This window comes from Myxine glutinosa, chromosome 11 (assembly GCF_964187855.1).
Source record: "Myxine glutinosa chromosome 11, kmMyxGlut1.1, whole genome shotgun sequence".
NCBI classification, from domain to species: Eukaryota; Metazoa; Chordata; class Myxini; order Myxiniformes; family Myxinidae; genus Myxine; species Myxine glutinosa.
Genome location: NC_136271.1, coordinates 106,081,820 through 106,106,453, shown reverse-complemented (window position 1 = coordinate 106,106,453; position 24,634 = coordinate 106,081,820). Strand labels below are relative to the sequence as shown.

The window sequence follows — 24,634 nt, the reverse complement described above, 5'->3', positions numbered from 1 at the left end:
ATGGTGTGATCGATGGTGTCAAAGGCGGCGCTGAGGTCGAGGAGGATGAGAATGTTGAGGTTGCCAGCGTCAGAGGAGAGGAGAAGGTCGTTGGTGATTTTGAGGAGAGCAGTTTCAGTACTGTGGTTGGAGCGGAATCCGGATTGGAATGTTTCATACAGGTTATTGGCAGAGAGGTGATGTTTGAGTTGAGTGGCTACAGCGCGTTCCAAAACCTTTGACAGAAAGGGTAGGTTGGAGATGGGTCTGAAGTTATTTAGGGTTTCAGGGTTTAGTCCAGGTTTTTTCAGAATGGGGGTAACAGCAGCAATTTTGAGGGATGGTGGGACGATGCCTGTAGACAGGGAGGAGTTTATTGTTGCAATGATAAGTGGAGAGAGAGCAGGAAGGGAGGCCTTGACAAAGCTGGAGGGGATGGGGTCAAGAGTGCAGGTGGCAGTTTTCATTCCGATGAGGAGTTCAGAGAGGTCAGTAGGGGAGACTGGGGAGAATTGAGACAGGGGATGGCAGGATAAGGGGGGGCAGGTGGTTTGAGGGGGAGCGGGTGCGGCGGTGGTCAAGCTGTTGTAGATGTTTTCAATTTTGCGTTGGAAGAATGAAAGGAAGGAGATGCAGTTGTCTATTGTGAATGACTGGGTGGTGGTGTTCAGGGGGCTGAGGAGTTTGTTTATTGTAGAGAAGAGTGCTTTTGGGTTTCCGGAGCCAGAGTGGATAATTTGAGAGTAGTAGGCGGAGCGGGCGCGGGAGAGGGCATCTTTATAGTGTTGTATGTGGTCCTTGTAGGCCTGGGAGTGAACTGTGAGACCTGTTTTATTGCGGAGTCTTTCAAGTTGGCGAGCACGAGTTTTCATCAGGCGGAGTTCAGGGGTAAACCAGGGAGCAGAATGGGTGAAAGAAACTGTTTTGGTTTTTATAGGCGCAAGTTGGTCAAGGCAGGAGGAGAGAGTGTGGTTGTAGTAGTCAGTGAGGTCAGAAGGGGTGTGGAGGTCAACGAAGGGAGAAGTGGACATTTTTTCAGAGAGGGTCGATGAGAATGAGGTAGGTGAAAGAGCGTTGAGCTTACGGAAGTTGATAGTGCGATAATGCCTTGGTGCTGGGGTGGGGATGTTGATGGTCAGAGTGATGGCTAGGTGGTCAGAGAGAGTGAGGTCGGAGCCAGAGAGATGGTGCAAAATTAGTCCAGTAGAGCAGACAAGGTCCAAAATGTGACCACGGTTATGGGTAGGAAAGTTGACATGTTGAGTGAGGTTAAAGCAGGTGAGTAAATCAGTGAAGTCAGTGGTTAGCGTGGAGTCAGTGGAGTCCATGTGGATATTGAAATCACCAAGGAGGAGGATTGAGGGGGAGAGGGAACATAGCTGGGTCAGAAAGTAGGAGAAGTCAGACAGGAATGATGGGTGTGGTTTGGGAGGGCGGTAGACAACAGCCATGACTGACTGTGTGTGACCAGAGAGTTTAAAAGCCAGGTGTTCAAATGATGGAGCAGATGAGATGGAGATGAGGTTGGTCTTGATGTCTTGTCGGTGAATAACGGCAATTCCACCACCTCGGCCCTCCGAGCGTGGTTTATTGATGTAAGAATATCCATTGGGTGTGGTGAGGTTGAGCGTGTAGTAGTCCAGTGGTTGTTGCCAGGTCTCAGTGAGACAGAGAAAGTCCAGTTTATTTTCCAGGATGTAGTCGTTCAGGATGAGGCATTTGTTGTTGAGGGACCGGGTATTGAACAGGGTGAGCTTGATGTTGTTTTGTACGGCGGGTATGAATCCAGGTGATTTGGCCAGGGTTCGCAGACAGGAGGTGCGATTTTGTGCGTTGTTGTGACCAGGTGTGTTGGGACGATGAGTGGGAGTGCGCTGAGCCGACCAGAGGATGGGGATGGAGTGACCTGATTGTAAATAAACAAACTTACGACCGGAGCCACGGTGAATGTACCTGGGTCGACGCAGGAGTCCATTCGAGTTGATTGCAGAGATGCATGATGGGGTGGAGCGGGTTTTAAGCAGGAGAAGCCTTGCGGCGGAGTACCGCAGAGCCATGCCAGCAAGAGCGAAGGGACGAGCACGAGGCCATATGTATTGAATTTATTTATATATATATTGTAACGGTTTTGGGAAACCGTGCACTGTGTGTGTGTAAATGATTGTAAATATACCCCCTTTTGTAGTTTTTGTAAATGTAATGATTCTTGTAAATACCTCTGTTTCATGTAAAGATCAAAGGTCGTCCTTTTAGTTAGTCCATCGCACACACGTAGAGAACCATAGGATCCCTCAATAGTTATATCATTATTATGTGTTCCAGTTTAAGGCTCTGTTTTCCATTAGTTGACTCTGCATCTATCTATAATTCCAGTAATCTCTGTGTGTCTGTGTGTCTGTGACCACTGTTTCTCGACAACCACGGGTCCGATCTAATTGAAACTTGCCAGATATATTGCTGGGGACCTGAGGATGTGCCTTTTCAAGGTTTCATATTAATCGGAGAAGTAGTTACCGAGCTATGTCCAAAAAACGATTCAACCAATCAGAGAGCAGCGAGCTATCACGTGTGCCGAACGTGGCGAACAGACTCTGCCTCGGACGGCACATTTGAGAGCGTATTCATTTATTTCACGTTGGCAAACTATGTTGGCGTTAAACTATGTTTTAAAACTAATTAAAACTAATTTGCGATTCATCGTAACTGCGATATGCGACCTTCCGGACAGTCAAATGAGGACGTCACTTCCGGACTTACGGATAGTCATAGTGACGACGTACTGATGCTGAACGTGGCGAGCAGACGCTGTCTCGGACGGCACATTTGAGAGCGTATTCATTTATTTGACGTTGCAATCTGTGTTGATTGTTGTAAGGTACGATCGATTGTAGTACACGTTTATAATAACTCTGCCGATACAGGCCCGATTAACTGCAACGCCATCCGAGCTGCGGCGTCGGGACGATACATTCATTGTACGGTCACATCACGCACTTACGGGCACGCCCATGGGCCCATGGGCACGCCCAGACATTTTTTTTTTTTTTTTGGCAAGGAACGGGCACCCACGTACGGGTACGTCCTAGTTGCACCAAATCAAATAAGGTAGATCCCCTCTCAATTGCCCAAAACCTCCATTGCCGATTGTATTGCCAACTGCATTATTGCCAACTGCATTTGCCTCCATTACGGCGTGGTCCACTCGGAGAAGAAGGGTGTGGCCCCACCTCGTCATCAGAAGGAGGAGTGAGCCAGCCCCCGATCAACCAACCAAGAATGAGGGGTTTGGCCTGAGAGGGCAGAGAGAGAACGATCGAGGAGGTTCGTGAAAGTTCCATGGGCGTGGTTATATAACCCGTCGCGCGGAGCCCCCACCTCAGTCCAGTTGAGGAGGAGCTGAGAGTCCAGTTGAGGAGGAGCTAAGAGAGGTTTTTGAGGGAGGTGCGCTGGACCAGAGGCAGATTCTGTGGAGTATTAAGGGAGCGTCGGAGACGCAGGAGGCGGAGGACGAGTGAGAAAGCTGCCGGTGTGAAACCAAATACGTGGAGCTGCCGGGCTCCTCGCTGCCAGCCCGGAGCGGAGCTGTGTGTGGAGCGGAGCCTTCTCCGTTCGCTCGCCCGCGCCCCTCATGTCGCATTACCTTGTTTTGACATGTACCCTTGCGCCCTTGCCCCCGATAACCTCTGCTTTGTCTTCCTCCCCACTCATGGACCCATGGTCTTTTGTTGAGGGGAGTGTGCAGGTGCCCTCAGCTGTGCAGCTGCACTCTGCGCTGCACCCTGCTGCCTGCTGCCTGCACCAGTACACCATATGGACCACACGTTCTGTGGCCTGGCACCTTTGCTGGAGCAGACCATTGCTGCCAGCAGCATCTACTTGCGGACCACTGTTCTTAAGTGGCGCACATGCCATGCAGTCTGACCACCTACGCTGGCCCTGCTGGCCAAAAATAAAAAGCAGACACGGTTTGTGCCTTTTTATTAATAATCTTTGGTGTGCCCGGACAAGAAGACAACCAGTCTAACGATGGCACACCGAAGAACATGAAGCCAGAAGATTCATCGGCCCAGCAGTCAAGCACAAGGCATCAATGGTTTATTTTTAAATGTTTTTGTGCATTTTGGGTGATGGGACTTTTCGTGCATTTTGTTTATTTTTGTGCATATGGGTATGGTGTATTGGTGCAGTGCAGTGCAATTCGGTGTTTCCTCTTTTCAAAAGTTCTTCTTTTTCCCACAAAAGACAGGTCCTGGGTTGTTGTTTTGTAAATAACTAGTTAGTGTCTTGTAAATAACATGCTCCCCACCGGCTTTATGTGTAGTTTGCGAATAATTCCGTAATTCGGTTAATTGTGGGCATGAGTCAGTTACGTAGTACACAACGCAAACAGGTGGGACATATCTAGTGTTTAAAACTGTCGCACTCAGGGTAGTAGGTTAAAAGTAGAGGGTAACCACACCTAAGTGTCACACTAATTGTTAAAGAGTAGTCCTGACCCAGGTATCGAAGCCGGCTGTCCTCACTGGTATGTGGTTCGGCTAGGGACGAGCCTGGCGAAAGGAGGGGTGCAGTGTTGCGGTTTTGAGAACCCACACAGGTAACATCATTAAAGGTTAAAGGTTGCACCCCATAGTTAGGCCACAAGCAACACGTAGGTCACCTTAGGACGTTAGTTATTTCATAGTATGTGTTTAGGATAAGGCCATTCCCAATAGTTGCATCTGCGTTGTGTAGAACAAATAAGAGTAGGCCCCATTCGTCCATTTTGCAGCCTCCCTCCAACCGGCGCCATTGAGCGCTATCCTGTCTGCACCCCATTGCCCCTCGCAGTTTGTTACACCTCCTTTGCCAGCAGCGTTCGCTGCCGTTGGGCTTCCGCTCAAACCAGCCCAAAAGCCACGAGGTAAGGCCCGAAAAGGGGGCGGAGCGCAAGGGTGGGGGTGTGGCCACGTCAAGCAGCCGTCAAAGGCGGAGCCGGTAACCCCTCAACAGCCAATCAGGGCTGAGGCGACATCGCCTGACAGGGTGTGGCTGGACATTCCAGAGGGTTCGCTGGGCGTGGCAATATAACCCTTCGCGCGAGGCCCCCACCTCAGATGAGAAGGGAGAGGTGCTTGGTTCGTGTGGAGAGTTACGAGAGGGAGAGACGCGCGGTGACAAGCCTTGATTGATTGCTTGCGCTTTACAAAGGGCTGGTGCGTGGCACGCATTGCAGAGGACTGCAGTGGGGAGAAGGGCTGGTGCAGAAGGACGTTGGTGAAAGGCGCTTGGTAACATCATTGGGTACGTGGCGCATCGCTCATAGCAATACCGGGAGCGCATATAAAGGTGCAGGTACAAGTATTACATACGCTATATAATCGCCACTTACCGATCCCCCGATATATACTTGTCCGCTCCGCGCCAACGCCACGTGGAGAGCTGCCTGCTGTCTTCCACCTTCTGCACGGTACGAGTCGGGGACCAGACGAGCTGTGGACCCTTGGACCCTCAACCCGACCATCTACAAACCCCGTGTGAATGAGCCTGAGAGTGAGTCTGAGTGCGAATGGGCCCGTGTCCAGGGAATAAGTAAGACTGTCTAAGGCTGCCCTGTGTATCTGCTTCTTCCTCTTCATTGTACATTGCTCTTTCTTTTCCTCTTCTGCTTGTGTAAATAACTAATAAATTACCTGTTCTTCCTGGTTTCCTCTTAATCCGATCATCCTAGTCTTTTCATCAATTGGGTAAGCATGGCACAATTACAACCGCTTAGAATCGGGTTTAGTACCTGTTAACGGCCCGAATCGCAGCTCGCTTCGCTCGACGTGTCCACTAACGCCGTGGTTCGGGTGTGGTTATTTCCTTGCTTCACGGTCGGTGTTAGTACTTAGGTAATAGGACTAATTCGACCAACAACCCTATTTAGCACTGACCGGAAGGAACGTGATAGCCCCAGGATCGCGTCGGCTAGTAAAAAAGACAAGGGGATTAATCCCCCTTTGGTAAAGGGGAAGGCCGACGTTTGGAGATCCGCAACAATATTGAAGTTAAATTTAAATTTGTTTATTTGACCACAAAAAATGGGAAATTGCACTGCAAAGTGAAGCTCACAATCTTTGGATAATATTGTTACGTTTATGGGGGGAAGGCAATGGAATACCTAAGTCCAGGTAGAATGTATCGATTAGTGTGCTCCGAATGTCGTGAAGAAGAAGAAACCTTCCTGTAACTAAGTAGGGCCGGATGTCGCGTAAGTTTCTATTTGTCTCTATGTGAGGGATGGAGCTATGCTAATTAGTTAGGGTATCAAGGTAACATTCCCTGTGTGTAGTCACCTCTGTAGTTTTCCCTTCGTTCCTTTTGACACACACACACACCACAGCCATGCGATCAGTGCTTAAATTAAATAAAGCGATCGCCGACCGGATCCGAACACTATCACTGACGCCAACCAGTCGAGCCATCTCAAGAGGCATCAAGAAGGGCCGTGAGGCTTCGCCCCAAAAGGTGATGATTGGTCATGGCCATAGACCGATATGATGGCGCTTGTTGATTGGAGCGCGTGCGACGTCATCATCGAACATTTCAGCACGAGGAGCAAAAAGGTGAAGCGACCGCCACCTTGCTCTCTCTTTCTGTCCCGGGCTGGTCGCAGGCAGGCACAGTTTATACGCTCTTGGTCCTGGCTTTTATCCTGTCATGGTCGCAGTTATACTCTCTCTTGTCCTGGTACGAGCGGACGCATCCTTCTCATTCCTCTCCTTGGTGTTGGCTCGTGGCAGTTGCACTTGGTGCCGTGTGCGCCCGAGAGGAACATCGGGGCTCGGTGCAGCTGAGCAGGAAGGATGAGGAAGGAGCGCGGGCCTATTCTGGTTCGTCGGCGGCTGGCGGGGAACGCGACTTCGCACCAAGGCGTGGTTTCCCACGCAGAGACTCGGGGACCCATTCGATTATCGACAGGGTTCGATGGCCGCTTGAGGAGACAAGAGCTGAGTACAAGCAAACGCTACACACCACATTTTTTTACTTTCATTTATTTCTCCCTGTGTCTGTTTGAGTACGTGTGGAGAAGTCTCAATTCGGAATTAGTTTTACCACACATTCTTTGTTATCCTGTCATTAATTTTATTAAACCATTCATTGTTGCATTTTCAATTCCTGTGTCTTGTACGTTTATTTGTTTGTGGTTTGGAAAACCATCGTCACATCCGGCCGTACAGGTAAGGACCTCGCTGCCCTCCACTACCCCCCGCGCGTGTCACTACCGCCATATCTGAGTATACGCCTCGGAGTTAAAGCTCGGTTGGCCATCAGTCACCCAGGGGTCTTAATCCTGGGGATACGACAATATCAAATATTATACAATTCATTTCGAATTGTAATTAAAATAATAAATGCTGACGAAAACAACAGCAAAGGTCACAGCCACGACAAAACCCACGATGAAACTATCAAACTATAAAATTGCACAAAGAGAACAATTCAACATCCAACTGCTGCAATATGCATCCCAACACCCACTGACCATTTAATATCACCGTCTTTCATCAAAAACACAAACAGAAAACGATACAAATTATTTCAAAAATCTAATGGTTCTGCACATCCAACTTCTTAATTGCCTAAATAAAACCCATCTGTTAATAAAACGTATGTAATAGGTGAATATTATTCTGGAAAATCGTTTAACCTATGTTAAAACTCGTGCATGAAAAATTACATTAAATGTCAATCTTTCCGCTGAGCATATATACACAAAGAATTAAGTTAAGCACCCCCCCCCCCCCCCCCCGTTTTTTTACAACCTCGCACATTACAAGTTTGTTGTCGTCAAAACAGTGTAATATACCCATGATATTGCTATATTTTCTGGAGAAGTGATATTATGGTCACATAAAAACATAACAATCATGCCGTTTTCAATATTTTATTCTGAATAATTTAAGGTGAAATTTTTTGGGAATTTTAGGCATATTTTCACCTCAATTTAAGTATGGAGCTATAGGTCCATCACGGACAGTGTGGATGACGTTTATGTTTTCTAACGTACAGTCATTGTTCTGAGAAGACCTCTAGCGATCTTTGCGTCAATAACGTGTGTAGGACCCACGTGATCAGATCACTGACTCAACCAATCACTTTTTTTCACTTTGATCACTCAATTTCATCAATGGATAATTGCTAATGTCATACCAATCATTATTTGATCTCACATACCTTAGAATATATGCCAATGTATACATATACACAAAGAATATATATTAGGGGGTGCTTACCTTAATTCGTTGTGTAGGGGTGCTTAACTTAATTCTTTGTGTATATATGGATGCATGTTTTCATACATACTGTACATACATACGTACAAACAGGGGCGCCACCATGGATTTTGGGCCCCATGAAAAGATATCACAATGGGCCCCTATGAAGCACGTGTGCACATTTTTACCTAATGTTCTCATAATTTTTATGGCCCCTGTCAGTGCAGGGCCTTTGGAATCATCCTAAATTTTCCCCCCCCTTACGGCGCCCCTGCATACAAACATATTTTATATGTAAAAAAAAAATATATATATATATATAATATAATATATATTGTTGCGGATCTCCCAAAGCCCGTTCCCGTTAGAAAGGGGGGATTAAACCCCCTTTTTCCCCCTGGGTATTCGGGTCTGCGAGGCCGAATCACCACTTCCGGAGCAAACGTGAAAAAGGGTATCGGGACAACTTCGCACGTACCTTTAACCCACGCTGCCACGAAAGCAGGGACCGAACCTCGCACAAGCCACGCTTAATCGAGTACGCCCGAGCGGTATGCGTATCACGTGACTCATGCTGTTACTTTTATGGAACCCGATTCCAGCGGTTTTATTCATACCATGCAAAGCCAATTGATGGAAGGGACAGGAACAGTCAAATCAGAGGAAGAACACAATTTATTATTATTTATGTACAATGATTCACAGAAGGAAAGGGGACACAGAGCAGAAGCTTAATCAATCTTAACTTATCCCCAGACACAGGGCCCACTCACGCACACGGGGAGAAGAAGAGAAGAAGTTCGCGCCCCAAGCGCGCTTTGCCGTCTGTCGCCCCGGGGCAGCTCGCCCGGCGTGGCTCTCTGATGTTCACGGCACGTATGCAGGCGAAGGCAGGCAGGAGGAGATCGCGCGTCTGTGACCCGGCACGGGTCATCCTCTCGAGCGCATGATTAATACAGCGCAGAGCACAGGGCACGGGGAACGTTCGTGTACAATCACGATCACCGCAATTCAACGCACTCGTTCTGCGGCGTGGTTCTCGTGCGTGCTCAAGCTCAACTCAACTCACTCTCACAGGGAACTGTAACTCAGCACTTGAACTCACGATACTCTCCGGCTCTGACTCTGACTCTGACGTGCACACGACTCTGACTCAGAACTCTTCTCACCTCTTCTCATCTCATCTCTTCTCATCTCCCAACTCAACTCATCTCATCTCTTGTCTGAGGTGGGGGGACTCGGAGCAGGGTTTTATGGCTCCGCCCCGACCTTACCCGAATGTTCCAGGCTCCGCCTCCCATTGCCGTGGTTAGCCACTCCCCTCGAGCCCTGATTGGCGGCTCGTTCCTTCCTTCCCGGCCACTCCTCCTGCAGCGCCTCCCTTCGGCCTCGGTAGACTTGTTCAGGCCTGCCATGTGGCATGCTATCGCCCAAAGAACCGCCCTACGCACGGGCCTGCTCAACGCAAAACTAACACAGGAAAGGACTACGCTTACATTCACTAAGAAATAACTGAACTATCGCGAGACTACATGTTGTGGTGTGTCTACCTACGAGGGGGAATTAACCTTTATTCCAAAACCACAACAATATATTGTTGTATATAAAACCCTGGATATTATCTTTTGTCGTCCCGTGGCATATCTAATACTGAAAACAATGTATGTATGATGTATGTATATGTACAGCCGTGGCCAAAAATATTGGCACCCTTGCACTTTTTTCAAATAACTCATTCTCAAATTTCAAATCATAACTCCTTGCACGTTTCAAATTTTCTCGTAAAATAAGTTGAAATTGACAAAAGTATTTTGTCTCCACAATTCTTTATTTCACTGTTAATATTACAGAACCTTTGTTTTTGATTCAGAACTTAATATATCCTTTTAAATCAGAAAATAAAAAGAAATGGCATTGACAAAATTATTGACACCCCAGACTTAATATTTGGTAGTTTGACACCCCGTATTGACACCCCGTATCTCTTCTCCATGCTCATCTCTCAAAAGACTTTGGACAAAATAACTGCAGTCAAGCGCTTCCTATAGCCATGAATGAGCTTCCTCCACATGGCAGCTCAGGTAGTTTTCTGTACTGGCAGTTTGGTCCACTCTTCTTATGCAAACTGCTCCAGTTCTCCCAGATTTGAAGCGTGCCTTCTCCCAACTACTGTTTTCAGATCTCCCCACAGGTGTTCAATGGGATTTAGATCCGGACTCATTGCTGGCCACTTCAGAACAGTCCAGCGTTTTGTGTTGAACCATTCCTGGGTGTTTTTTGAAGTGTGTTTGGGGTCATTGTCCTGCTGCAAGACCCGTGATCTTCGACGGAGACCCAGCTTTCTGACACTGGGTTGAACATTGTGCTGCAAAATGCCTTGGTAATCTCCTGATTTGATGATGCCATGCACACATTCAAGGTACTCAGTGCCAGAGGCAGCACAGCAACCCCAAAACATCACTGAATCTCCTCCATGTTTGACTGTAGGGAAGGTGTTCTTTTCTTTGAAGGCTTCATTTTATTTTCTGTAAACATAGAGATGATGTGCCTCACAAAAAAAGCTCTAATTTGGTCTCATCTGTCCACAGGACATTCTCCCAGAAGGATTTTGGGTTGTTCATGTGTGTTTTGGCAAATTCCAGTCGGGCTTTCTTGTGCCTCTTTCTCAGCAGTGGGGTCCTCCTGTGTCTCCTACCATAGAACCCCCTTTCATTGAGTTGATGACGGATGGTGTGAGTTGAAACTGTCGTACCTTGTGTCTGAAGGTGAGCTTGAATCTGGTTGGCAGTTGATAGAGGTGCTTGCTCCACCATTCAAACAATCATTCGCTGCAATCTTCGTTCAAGTTTTTTCTTGCGGCCACGTCCATGGAGGTTGGCTACAGTACCATGGGCCTTAAACTTCTTGATAACATTGCGCACGGTGGACACAAGAACATAAAGGTCTCTGGAGATGGACTGGCAGCCTTGAGGTTGTCCATGCTTGGCTACCATCTTGAGTCTGACCTCCTCAGACAATTCTCTGGTTTTATTTCTCTTCTCCATGCTCATTTTTATTTTTTTTTGTATATGAGACTTTTTTGTTTGTTGTAGGACGACACTTCTAAAAGGTGCCAATAATATTGTCCGGGTCATTTTAGTTTTTCTGTGTGGAAGAAGCCAAGATTTAGTAATTTTTCAGCCTTTCTTGTTTTGTTCCACTGTAAACGAAATAAATACATATGTGGATACCAAAATATTTTTTTATTTCAACAATTTTCTGCAAGAAATGGTGCATTATTTGAAAGAAGTGCAAGGGTGCCAATATTTTTGGCCAGGACTGTATATATATATATATATACAGTACACATATGTATCGTATATACCCACAATCATATCGCTCCCTTTTACACCGCCTATAAATACTATTTCCACTCTTCCGAGTTATCTTGTTGGAATTACCTGCGTGAGCGTCAATTTAGCTTCGTCTTTCATTTTCATCTCTTGATTTGAAAAACACACTTTGTTTCGTACCACTCCTCCTTGGATCCATTGACACTGAATATTTATTATGGCAATGTGTAAATCGAACCTCATTAGATATTGAATCAAAAGGAAAAGTGTTGCAATGAACACCTAAAGGTAAAGTATCGACGAGGATGGGATTCGAACCCACGCGTGCAGAGCACAATGGATTAGCAGTCCATCGCCTTAACCACTCGGCCACCTCGTCTCATGGTATGAAAGCAGCGAAGATGTTTCTCAAATATAAAATACTACTATAATTGTATCCCATGAGGAAATTAATTTATTAATCCGACGATTGAAATCGTTTTTAAAATGTACCTGTGATGACAGGGACACCCTGCAATGCCAATGCATTAATTATTTGTCAATGGTAGGCCTACCTATCGATATGATTTATCTTCGGTACAAAAGGAATAATAACCGTTTCCTTCATGTAAAGAGCGAACGTGAATCTTTCCAGGAGAACATTCACTGAATTTGTTGAACAAGGCATTTCGCTCTTTTCTTTCCTTCGCTTTTATTTGTGGCAGGCAGTTGGTAGGTTAGACGGCACGTTCACTTGCGGTAATTTAGAAAACTATGCTATTTATTTCGGTGACAGGAAATTACACGTTATTAAAGAAATTTTGATTTTACGAAATATAATAAAATCTGTGGTGATATGATGGACGAAGAAGCCACGTACCCAACAGGCAACAACTGAGGCCTCGGCATCGGCGCGGATCACCTGAAACGGGTTGTTTATTTGCAGTATGTGACGCTCACATCGAGCTTTTCGGGTACCTTGTGACGCTCACATCGAGCTTTTCGGGTACCTTGTGACGCTCATACCGAGCTTTTCGGGTACCTTGTCATTGTGACGCTCATACCGAGCTTTTCGGGTACCTTGTCATTGTGACGCTCATACCGAGCTTTTCGGGTACCTTGTGGCGTTTAGACCGAGCTTTTCGGGTACCTTGTGGCATTTAGACCGAGCTTTTCGGGTACCTTGTGTCATTTAGACCGAGCTTTTCGGGTACCTTGTGGCGTTTAGACCGAGCTTTTCGGGTACCTTGTGTCATTTAGACCGAGCTTTTCGGGTACCTTGTGTCATTTAGACCGAGCTTTTCGGGTACCTTGTGGCGTTTAGACCGAGCTTTTCGAGTACCTTGTGTCATTTAGACCGAGCTTTTCGGGTACCTTGTGGCGTTTAGACCGAGCTTTTCGGGTACCTTGTGGCGTTTAGACCGAGCTTTTCGGGTACCTTGTGGCGTTTAGACCGAGCTTTTCGGGTACCTTGTGGCATTTAGACCGAGCTTTTCGGGTACCTTGTGGCGTTTAGACCGAGCTTTTCGGGTACCTTGTGGCGTTTAGACCGAGCTTTTCGGGTACCTTGTGGCGTTTAGACCGAGCTTTTCGGGTACCTTGTGGCGTTTAGACCAAGCTTTTCGGGTACCTTGTGGCGTTTAGACCGAGCTTTTCGGGTACCTTGTGGCATTTAGACCGAGCTTTTCGGGTACCTTGTGGCGTTTAGACCGAGCTTTTTGGCTACTTTGTGGCGTTTAGACCGAGCTTTTCGGGTACCTTGTGGCGTTTAGACCGAGCTTTTCGGGTACCTTGTGGCATTTAGACCGAGCTTTTCGGGTACCTTGTGATGTTCATATACCGAGCTTTTCGGGTACCTTGTGGCATTTAGACCGAGCTTTTCGGGTACTTTGTGGCGTTTAGACCGAGCTTTTCGGGTACCTTGTGGCATTTAGACCGAGCTTTTCGGCTACCTTGTGGCGTTTAGACCGAGCTTTTCGGGTACTTTGTGGCGTTTAGACCGAGCTTTTCGGGTACCTTGTGGCATTTAGACCGAGCTTTTCGGCTACCTTGTGGCGTTTAGACCGAGCTTTTCGGGTACCTTGTGGCGTTTAGACCGAGCTTTTCGGGTACCTTGTGGCATTTAGACCGAGCTTTTAGGGTACCTTGTGGCGTTTAGACCGAGCTTTTCGGGTACCTTGTGGCGTTTAGACCGAGCTTTTCGGGTACCTTGTGGCGTTTAGACCGAGCTTTTCGGGTACTTTGTGGCGTTTAGACCGAGCTTTTCGGGTACTTTGTGGCGTTTAGACCGAGCTTTTCGGGTACTTTGTGGCGTTTAGACCGAGCTTTTCGGGTACCTTGTGGCATTTAGACCGAGCTTTTCGGCTACCTTGTGGCGTTTAGACCGAGCTTTTCGGGTACCTTGTGGCGTTTAGACCGAGCTTTTCGGGTACCTTGTGGCGTTTAGACCGAGCTTTTCGGGTACCTTGTGGCATTTAGACCGAGCTTTTCGGGTACCTTGTGGCGTTTAGACCGAGCTTTTCGGGTACTTTGTGGCGTTTAGACCGAGCTTTTCGGGTACCTTGTGGCGTTTAGACCGAGCTTTTCGGGTACTTTGTGGCGTTTAGACCGAGCTTTTCGGGTACCTTGTGGCATTTAGACCGAGCTTTTCGGCTACCTTGTGGCGTTTAGACCGAGCTTTTCGGGTACCTTGTGGCATTTAGACCGAGCTTTTCGGGTACCTTGTGGCGTTTAGACCGAGCTTTTCGGGTACCTTGTGGCGTTTAGACCGAGCTTTTCGGGTACCTTGTGGCGTTTAGACCGAGCTTTTCGGGTACCTTGTGGCGTTTAGACCGAGCTTTTCGGGTACCTTGTGGCGTTTAGACCGAGCTTTTCGGGTACCTTGTGGCATTTAGACCGAGCTTTTAGGCTACCTTGTGGCGTTTAGACCAAGCTTTTCGGGTACCTTGTGACGTTTAGACCGAGCTTTTCGGGTACCTTGTGGCATTTAGACCGAGCTTTTAGGCTACCTTGTGGCGTTTAGACCAAGCTTTTCGGGTACCTTGTGACGTTTAGACCGGTTTTTCAGGTCCCTTCATACCACGGTTTAAAGCTGTTTATTCAACCCAAGTTCATTAAATCACATTTTACTAAGTTGTGTGGAGAATACCTTGTTTCCTCTTTGAAATGTGTTCAAATTGCGTGATAACTGCAGACATATACATGTGAACGTTTGATTTGTCTTGTCTTTTGTGCACAACAGGCCTACCTCGGATTGTACCGTACATACAGGTCTGATGTTACCTCAGCCACCCAAGGTGGATGGAAGTTATGTTTTTACAGCGTAGCCCATCGGGCAAAGCCCTCTAGAACAGTGTTTGTCCGTCCGTCTGTATGTATGTCTCCTCAAATGTGTACCAATCCGAGCTGAGGATCTGGTCACATGACAGGGTGATGTGATTACGTCATTACGGCGTACAACGGCTGACTCCACACACCGCCATTTTAATTCCAATGTCGTTCATGCCGAACATATCGTCGAACCTGTCATATATCACAATCGCCATGCTCTACCTTTACGTTTTTCATTCAGTGAAACACAAACGAACCGATTGTTAAAATGACCATCAAATATCAAAAGCATCAGCGTTACGTCTCTTTCAATAAAACGGTACGTAACCAACCCTTGGGTATAATCTAGATTACAGTAGATCTTCCCTCAGTTCTGTAAGTAAAACTTACCTCATGGATGGATGTCTGGATTCCTCCAAATTTCTTTGTTTAATGTTATAAGCAGCATTAGCGACTGTTTAAAAAGCTAATCATGTGTTTGTGGTTTATAATATTTTACAAGCCCGGCTACGCCGCTGTTAGACTTTCGGTCTTCTTTTTTTTTACCCCTGTCTCTGTCTGACATCTTAGTTGTATATTCTCAAAGGTTTTCATTTTTAACATTTGCTCTCGACACACCTCAATGCCTCATCCTGAAGTAATTTGATGTTTGCGTGATTATTATTATTTTATCCCCATTTCTGTGTGGATTATTTGTTGTTCTGCAGCATTAGCTGGATTTTGCTCCATGAACATTGAATCTGCAGTCCTGATGCCTCTTCGGTAGCTGTTGCTGCTGAAGTCATGGCTTGGCTCACTGGACTCGCTGGAAAAGCTGAGAACTTTCTGAACCGCGTTGACCAAGGGGCAGCTTTGGCTTTGATCATGACAACCGAGACTTTGCAGTCCAACCATCAATCGGCTGTTTCTGGTGCCCAGTCACAAGCAGACATTGGTAATTTTACTGCTGCCACCAATTTGGATAAAGGGTTGGTTGGTCCTTCCAATCCTGGAACCCATACTCCACTCGTCGGTGGAGGCGTTAAGTCCTCTGCACAGTTTGTCCGACCGCGGAAGGCCGAGCCTGACGACGCACAGCTTTTTGACTTTCTTAACAGTACATCGTTATCGAGTGGCAATAATGGACGTGTCAAAGCACCTTCAGTCCACAGCAGTCTTTCGCGCGCATCCAGCCTCGGTTCGTTGTCGGTGAGCACACGGGGACATGAGGACGTCGCACAGAGAGAGGAGTCCGTCACTCCTGAGAAAGGTGAACGATCATTTTGATTTTATATATGCAGAGTGTGTCAGGTGCCAAGGATGTGTTGGATCTTAAATATGGAGATGTTCCTTTAGAGGGGTCAATATATGGTTGAACCCCAAAAAAATTGATACAAAAGGTTTTTCAATGGATTCTGGTACCATTGGGCATGCTAAATAACATACTAAAAATCTAGTAACATCTGACTTCCGGAAAGGGGTCATTTTCAAGATGGCGTCCAAGATGGCCGCCAGGAGCTTAAAATGGCCATATCTCAATTATTATTCAACCTAGAAAGGTGGTTTTGGTGTCTAACCCTAGGTTTTAGGGCCCAAGGAATCCAATTGAATCAATAAAATTACCAAGTCCAAGATGGCATCCCAAGGTGACATCCTGATCCACTAAAATGGCTCTGTCGAATAGTAGTCAACCTAGAGAGATATTTTCAGTGTGTATACCTAGGTTTAAGGCACCCAGGAAATCATCACAATTACTTAAATAAGCACAAAGTAATCAGGTAATCCAATAAGCCAGGTTTACCAGCCCATTAGGCATTTGTTGTCTTATACAGTTAGTCGCTATTCATCGTCATCCTATAAACTGGAGAGCTATCATTGCAGGAGGTTATGAGTTATGAGCTCAGTCCTTTCCCTCCTGCCATCTTTGAAGCCAGAAACGTCTTCCGAAAGGCTGATAAGCCACAACTAGCTCACGCGATCTGTGATCATGCAAGTGAAGCCATCCTAGATTCTGTACCAGAAACGGAGATCCACGTCCTTGATGGAGGTTCACTCCTTCACAGAATACCATGGAAGAGTGGAGAAAGCTATGGTGAAATAGCGCAGTCGTATGCTGACTTCACCATCCAGCATTATGGTTCAGCTACGACCATTGTCTTTGATGGCTATGAGGAAGGGCCGTCCATTAAAGACAACACGCATCAGAGAAGAGGACACAATATTCATCCCATTGTCAGCTTCACTGCTGAGACAAAGTTCTCAGGCAAGAAGGAGGAGGTCCTGTCAAGAGATATCAATAAACTGAGACTGATCGGGATGATAAGTGATGAACTGAGAGAAAGGTATTGCACTGTGGTCAATGCACCTGGAGATGCTGACGTAGATATAGTAAAGGCTGCAGTGGAGGCATCTCTTCTACACACCACTCCACTGATTGGAGAAGATACTGATCTCCTTGTCTTACTCCTTTACTATGCGCAGGGAGACAGTAAGAGCCTTTATTTCAGATCAGACAAGTCCAAAGCTGATGGCAGTTTTAAAGTGTATGACATCAACCGTCTAAAAGAAATCCTCGGACATGACGTGTTCTCAGTTGATATTCATCCATGCCATGACTGGTTGCGACACGACTTCTCGGATTTTTGGTGTTGGCAAAAGGACTGCTTTCCAGAAGCTTGTAAAAGGAGACCCTGTCCTTCGGTCTTGTGCCAACACATTCACCATCCCAAACCAGACCACAGAGGTGATCGATGACCTTGGATGCCGAGTAATGGCTATCCTCTTTGGCGGCAAGTGCAAAGATTCCCTTGCAACAATGCGATATAACACCTTCAGCAAGAAGGTTGTCTCTGCTTCGTCTTTTGTCACACCCGAACGTCTGCCCCCAACTGAATCTGCTACCAAACTTCACTGTCGTAGAGCGTACTACCAGATCATGGTGTGGATGGGAAAAGAAGAGGGTGTGGATGCCATGAAATGGGGGTGGAGCCTGCAGGATAATCAGTTTGTCCCACTTATGTCAAGAATGAACGCTGCTCCAGACAGTCTTTTGAAGGTCATGCATTGTAACTGCTCCACTGCCTGCAAGACACTCCGCTGCTCTTGTAGACGATATGGACTACCATGTACTACTGCCTGTGGACCGTGCCAACTTGAAGAATGTGACAATCCACATAAGTTTCTTCCAGAGGAGTCGGAGGATGACGATGAATAGCGACTAACTGTATAAGACAACAAATGCCTAATGGGCTGGTAAACCTGGCTTACTGGATTACCTGATTACTTTGTGCTTATTTAAGTAATTTTGATGATTTCCTGGGTGCCTTAAACCTAGGTATACACACTGAAAATATCTCTCTAGGTTGACTACTATTCGACAGAGCCATTTTAGTGGATCAGGATGTCACCTTGGGATGCCATCTTGGACTTGTCAATAAATAATTAACTGATGGTAATTTTATTGATTCAATTGGATTCTTTGGGCCCTAAAACCTAGGGTTAGACACCAAAACTACCTTTCTAGGTTGAATAAATAATTGAGATATGGCCATTTTAAGCTCCTGGCGGCCATCTTGGACGCCATCTTGAAAATGACCCCTTTCTGGAAGTCAGATGTTACTAGATTTTTAGTATGTTATTTAGCATGCCCAATGGTACCAGAATCCATTGAAAAACCTTTTGTATAAATTTTTGGGGGGTTAGGTGAGTCTTTTTCGTATATTGACCCTACTACTTCTTAAATTTAGCATCTTCTGTGGGAGGTAATTAAGGGAAAGACTTCCAATCAATACCAACCTTAAATGGCACCTCATGGCGGCCCAGTCGTCACCTCATGGCGACCTGACCAAAATGTTTCCTGATGTTTCACCTGTGCGAGCAGATAGATATTCATACTGATGATACACCATAGCAGTCCAATTAAGCAAGTCTTTCACATTGATGGATTGGAGTTGACAAACGTACAAGTTGAACTCTTCAGATAAGGTTACTAGTGGAAGTCAATGATAAATCGGATTGAATGTGAGTCCACATACAGATGACATTGTTGTTGTAAATTACCATTATTGAATTATTTCCCAAACTACGGGCGATGCTATTGTGATTGGTCTGTGTGTCAGTGAGTGTGTGAGTCTGCATGCAGATCTACCACAGTGGGGCATTGTTAAACTCTTTTTCATGTTTTCGATCTTTTCTCTTCTATCTTTTGGATCTTTTTTTTTTTTCTTTTTCTTGGAATGTTTTGCAATATATACATTCTCCTGTGCACATTCCACATACTATAAAGCACATCTGTTAATGTTGTCAATTTTATCGTACTAGTTTAGGAGCCATCTTTACAGATGGGCTAATTACCCCACTTTCATGTCGATGGTGTATTTTATTGTGACTTGTAATACCAGCTCCCATTATGTGGTGCTATATGATACACGTATGTGTATCTTGAGAACATTGGTATCCTCCTCGACCACAAACCCCGGGGATGATTTTTTTTTTCATGGCATAAAACCAACATCCTGAGTACAATCATCAGTTTTCTACTCATCCGTTCAGTAGTTTAGGAGTGCATAGCAGTAACACACAAAAAAAAAAAACACAAACGGTATTATATTTGGTGATAATTCCCCCTTTTATATGATAACTACAGTTTTCATGTAGTGAATTGGTGTAATAATAGCATTGAAGTCAAATAAATAAATAAACAAGAGCAATCGGAGATTGCACACCCTTGCCAGGACTTGTTTTTAGTGGTTTTAAAGCCTTTTTTTGTTAAAACAAATATGGCGGCAGAACCACGTGACTGATGACGTCATCATTATTTTTTTATCTACCAATTTATCCATAGGTGACGCTCAATAAATTTAATCTTGATCGGATTAAGTTTTGTACTTGTCGAGTTATGACATCATAATGGAGGAACCTGTGACATCATTAACATATGTTATTCCCCGTTGAAAGCCTGATGTTGGCTTAGCGGTTAGGGTGCCGGCTTGGGATCCGAGGATCCTGGGTTCGAATCCCGGTCGATCGCTGAATTAACGCCAAGGGGGTTGACTCAGCCTGTCATCCCTCCGAGGTCGGCAAATTGAGTGCCAGTTCACTGGTAATTCCCTGTGTGTCGCAAGAGGTTACAAACAGGGTTGGCGGCAGGAAGGGCATCCGGCCATGAAACATTGCTTCAAAAAGGGGATCAAGGTGCCCAAAAAAGGCCAACCCCTGCTCTGGGGGGAAATGGCCTCTAAGGGTGGTTCTATTCCCCGTGCAGAGTTCTTTACAATGAGCCAGGTCAATTATTTATACGTAGCGCTTTCGAAGATATAGAGGTGCAAAGTTTTTCGGTTTTTCCAAGATGGCAACCATACCACATGACCGATGACGTCATAATTATCATTTTAAAATTCGACAGGAGGAGGTGCACCTATGGTGAAAATTTCCTGTCAATCTGACCAACGGTTGCAGAGAAAATCATATTTATTCTTTGCGGACAAACAGACAAACAAACTGACTCGCATACAATGCCCTCTCTTCTGGCGGGGGTAACAAACAAACAGACGCTTCTTGAATTATGCATTGTAACAGTCCCGGGTCTTCAAGACCGCTGCACCGTCGGGCGAGTAAGGGACGAGAGGTCTCTGCGTCTGCCCATTGTTTTAGGTGCAAATCGGCATTTGAAAACACACGACCACAGTAAATTGGCCTGACAAGTGGCTGAGCAAGCCGACAGGCGATTCACCTTTTGCTAGTACTTTAATGTAGTGCACAGACCGAATCCTCTCAACTAATGGATTTATTTGCCAACTATTTATGCGCTTGGGAGTTTCCGTCTCCCAATGACCACACAATGTTCAGCAAAACTAGGGATTTATTAATAAATAAATTGGGTAAGAAAGCACACGGCCGCAAGTGGCGATACAAACTGATACAAATTAACACTAAATAAACCACGTGCCCATGGATCCTCAATGGCTTAAATAACTAATTCCTTATCACAATCACTGGAGGAGGATGCGACTGACAGGAGAGTTGGCAAGACAAAGATAACCTGTGCTGCACCAGCCCAACTTTGCACACGTGGCCCTGGTTCATGCCTCCTTCCGGGCTTGGCAGAACCATGAACACCAGGAGCCCTTCAGCCATACAGTAAGGAGAGCGCCAGCCACCAAACAGACCATTTCACGCCAAACAGCCATGATGAGACTTCTTCTTTTTTCTTTTTCTTTTTTAAAATAAAGTGTATCATCTGCGCTTTTTATACCTTCCGCTATGGGGAGGGGGTTTCCTACCACTACCACTTAGAGGTGCACGGTTATTTTCTGCACTGTGGGGGAAACCCCCAACTGCCACGCAGCGTGATCCCTCCCCCGAAGCAAGCTGTGTGGCCTCATACACCCTTCTCTCACTTCAGCCCTATGGATTCCTGGTAGCTGCAAGTTTACACAAAAAGACAGATCACATCGGGAAATGTTTCAGAATGTAAGTAGAAGGGGAAAAGTCGTGGCTTGCATGCAAACACTTGGGCAGGGAAGACGAGAGCTTTCTAAACGTTTTACTCGACAGTGCCTTTTTAATTGCAGTAATTACGTGACACCTATCCCAACATGCACTTTGCAATAACAATTTTAAACTATCCCCATTTACCCCCTAGACCAGGGGTGGGGAACCTTTTTCCTGTCAAGGGCCATTTCGATTTTTAGAACATTCTTCGAGGGCCATGCTAAATTATTGAATACATATATCGGACTCACCTAATGCGATGGCTGGAACTGTTTCTCTTTGGCGAGGCGTTTGGTGTCAGGTGGTAGTGATGATGATGCTACTCGCAGCTGGTTTTGCAGGTTTGGGTCAGTCAGTCTTGAGCGGAACCGAGTCTTTGCAAGAGTCAGTTTTGAAAAGAACTGCTCACAGCTGTAGGTCGTCCCAAACAGTGATGCAAACTTCAGTGCATGTCTCCTCAGAATGGGAAAATCCTCAGCACGTACATACAGTTTGTAGAACTCGAGCAAAGGGAGGTTGTTGTACTTAGCTTTGAGCTCGTCATTGCTTTGCAGCTCAATGATTTCGTGTTGTAGGTTGTCAGGCACATCAGCTGGTTCCACATTAAATGGCGTGGCAAATATGTTCAGTTCCCTTTGTTTACTTTTCATGTCCTGGAACCTCTCTCCAAATGCCTGGAGGAGTTTTGCACACTCAGCAGCATATTCAGATGTCACAGCAGGCTTTTGTTCTTGCAGAGTGGGAAAGTGGATAGTGTTTCCCCTTTCCAGTTGCACTTGCCACAGCTTTAGTTTAGCTTCAAATGATTTCATATGTGATTGCAGAGAGCTGAGAAGCTGGTTGGGACCTTGGAGCTTAACGTTCAGCTCTGACAGGTACTTGGTAATGTCCACCATGAAGCCCAAATCACACAGCCACTTGCTATCACTGAGTTCCATGACAGGTTTCCCCTTCATCTCCATGAGCTGTTTCACTTCTTCTCTCAGTGAGTAAAACCGTGTGAGCATATTTCCGTGACTCAGCCACCGCACCTCACAGTGGTAAACCAGATCTCCGTACTCTGACTCTAGTTCACTCAGTAGCTCCTTGAACTGGCGGCTGTTCAGCCCTCTGCTTTTGATGACGCTTATGGTGGAAACGACAGTTGTCATCACATTGTTGAGCTTCAGGGACTGTGCACACAGATTCTCTTGGTGTATGATACAGTGGCATATAACTAACTCACTTGGATCGAGACTGAGACGACTAATTTCTTTTTTGAACAATGCAGCCAATCCCTTTTGTGCGCCAACCATGGCTGGGGCTCCATCCGTGGCCAGGCCACTTCACTTGTCAAACTGCAGTTCGAATTTGTTCATAGCCAAAACAACTTGCTCAAACAAATCCTCACCTTTGGTGGTGCCATGCATGGCTTGCAAAGACAGCAACTCCTCCCTCGTATCAAACTCAGCTGTAATCCCCCGCACAAAAATGGCTAGTTGGGCGGTGTTTGTTATGTCCGTTGTCTCATCGCAGGCCAGAGAGAAAAACTGGAAATCTCTTGTGGTGTCCTTCAGTGTTTTCTCAATATCTTGTGCCATGTCAGTAATCCGATCTGAGACAGTTCTTCGAGACAAACTGACACTTTGGAACAATTTTACTTTGTCCGGTGCGAGCAGCTCCGCAGCGGCAACAAGGCACTCCTTCACAAATTCTCCTTCTGAATGCGGCATCAGCTTCTTAACGATTAGCTCACTCACCACAAACTAGCATGCGTAGTGTTGTCTCGGTCAGATTGTGGTTTTATGAAGACTGCTTGTTGAGCACCAAAACTCCACCGAAGAACGTTAACTTTATCCAAGCGCATTTGGCCTTTCAACTCGTCCAGTTTAGCATGTTTTGAGCTGTAATGACGCTCGAGGTTGGCCTTTTTCATCACCGAGAGCGCTTCCCGACAAACTAGGCATACTGGCTTGCCTTTTACTTCCACAAATAAATAATCGTTTGCCCATTTCTCTTGGAAAGCGCGACATTCCGCATCTACCTTTCTTTTCTTGTTAGTCGCCATGTTTGCATATACTGAATGAAATGATGACATGAGATCACGCGATCACTTGACTGTCCGGAAGGTCGCATATCGCAGTTACGACTGTCCGGAACTCACTTGACTGTCCGGAAGGTCGCATATCGCAGTTACGATTAATCGCAAATTAGTTTTAATTTGATGGCAATTATTCTGTTAGCGCCAACATATTTTGCCAACGTCAAATAAATGAATAAGTTCTCAAATGTGCCGTCCGAGGCAGCGTCTGCTCGCCACGTTCGGCATTCATTGACTGTTACAACACGTGAAAGCTCGCTCCTCTCTGATTGGTTGAATCGTTTTTGGCCATAACTTGGTTACCCTTTGTCCAATTAATTTAAAACCTTGAAAAGGAAAAATTTAAAATTGAAAAGGAAAAATTTAAAACCTTCTCAGAGAGCCTCCTCAGCGCCGACGAGTCTGGCATTTCACTCAGGCCGACTGGCACGGTCTGCAAGCAGCCATCAATCAACTGGACTGGTCTCCCATCTCTAATGCCTCTGACATCAATTCTTCCTGGGAATTCTTCCAAAGCAAACTGCTCTCTCTCATGCACAGATTTATCCCATCTCGTCTTCAGTTGTCTTACCCTTCCTCCCGTCCATGGTACACTGAATCTTGTGGTGAGGCAGTTGCCCTGAAACAACTTGCCTTTGCGTCTTGGAAGGCAAATCCAACTGAAGGCAATCTCAGTTCCTTCCACCAAGCTCGAAACAAGTGTGTTTCTACCCTCAGGAGTGCCAGGAAGCACTATCTCTCCACACTCAAGATTGAACTCTCAAACCTGTCTCCTTCCTCCAAATCCTGGTGGCGTCTGGTCAAATCCGTTTCTGGTGTTTGTTCCCCCTCCATCCCCTCCCTTACCTCAAATGGCGACACAGTTGACACCGCACGTGACAAAGCCGAATGCCTCAACTATGTGTTTGCCTCAAAATCTTGTGTCCCAAACCCATCTCTCTCTGTTCCCACCTTTCCCAGTCGAACCCAACTGCTCCTGGACTCTGTGTCCTTCTCTCCTGACAAGGTGGAGAAGTTTTTATCAAACCTCGACTCTGATTCTGCAACTGGACCAGATGGCATCAGCCCTCAGGTCCTAAAATCCTGCTCTGCCGCTCTATCTCACCCTCTCTCTGTTCTTTTCACCCTCTCTTTTGCTCAAGGTCATCTGCCAGCATCTTGGAAATAAGCAAACATTACCGCTTTACACAAAAAAGGTGCAAAAACAGATCCTTGCAACTACA

At 46.1% G+C, this 24,634-nt stretch overlaps 1 protein-coding gene and 1 non-coding gene across 9 annotated transcripts in view; one reads left to right on the top strand and one right to left on the bottom strand.

The window, feature by feature from the left end:
- Positions 1-11,848: 11,848 nt before the first annotated feature.
- Positions 11,849-11,930, bottom strand: TRNAS-GCU (transfer RNA serine (anticodon GCU)). Its single transcript has one exon. It is a non-coding gene; the product is annotated as a tRNA-Ser (tRNA).
- A 235-nt stretch (positions 11,931-12,165) lies between these two features.
- GOLGA5 (golgin A5) overlaps positions 12,166-24,634 on the top strand; it is a 69,794-nt gene continuing 57,325 nt past the window's right edge. The window contains exons 1-2 of one of the 8 annotated variants that reach the window (XM_078786973.1): positions 12,166-12,262; positions 15,568-16,109. In XM_078786973.1, the coding sequence (XP_078643099.1) occupies positions 15,644-16,109 (466 nt within the window). In that variant the 5' untranslated portion in view covers positions 12,166-12,262; positions 15,568-15,643. Of the gene's footprint in view, positions 12,569-12,625; positions 12,645-14,771; positions 15,180-15,567; positions 16,110-24,634 lie in introns of those variants that run through there. The other 7 variants (XM_068105067.2, XM_078786974.1, XM_078786972.1 and 4 more) reach the window with 7 other exon arrangements.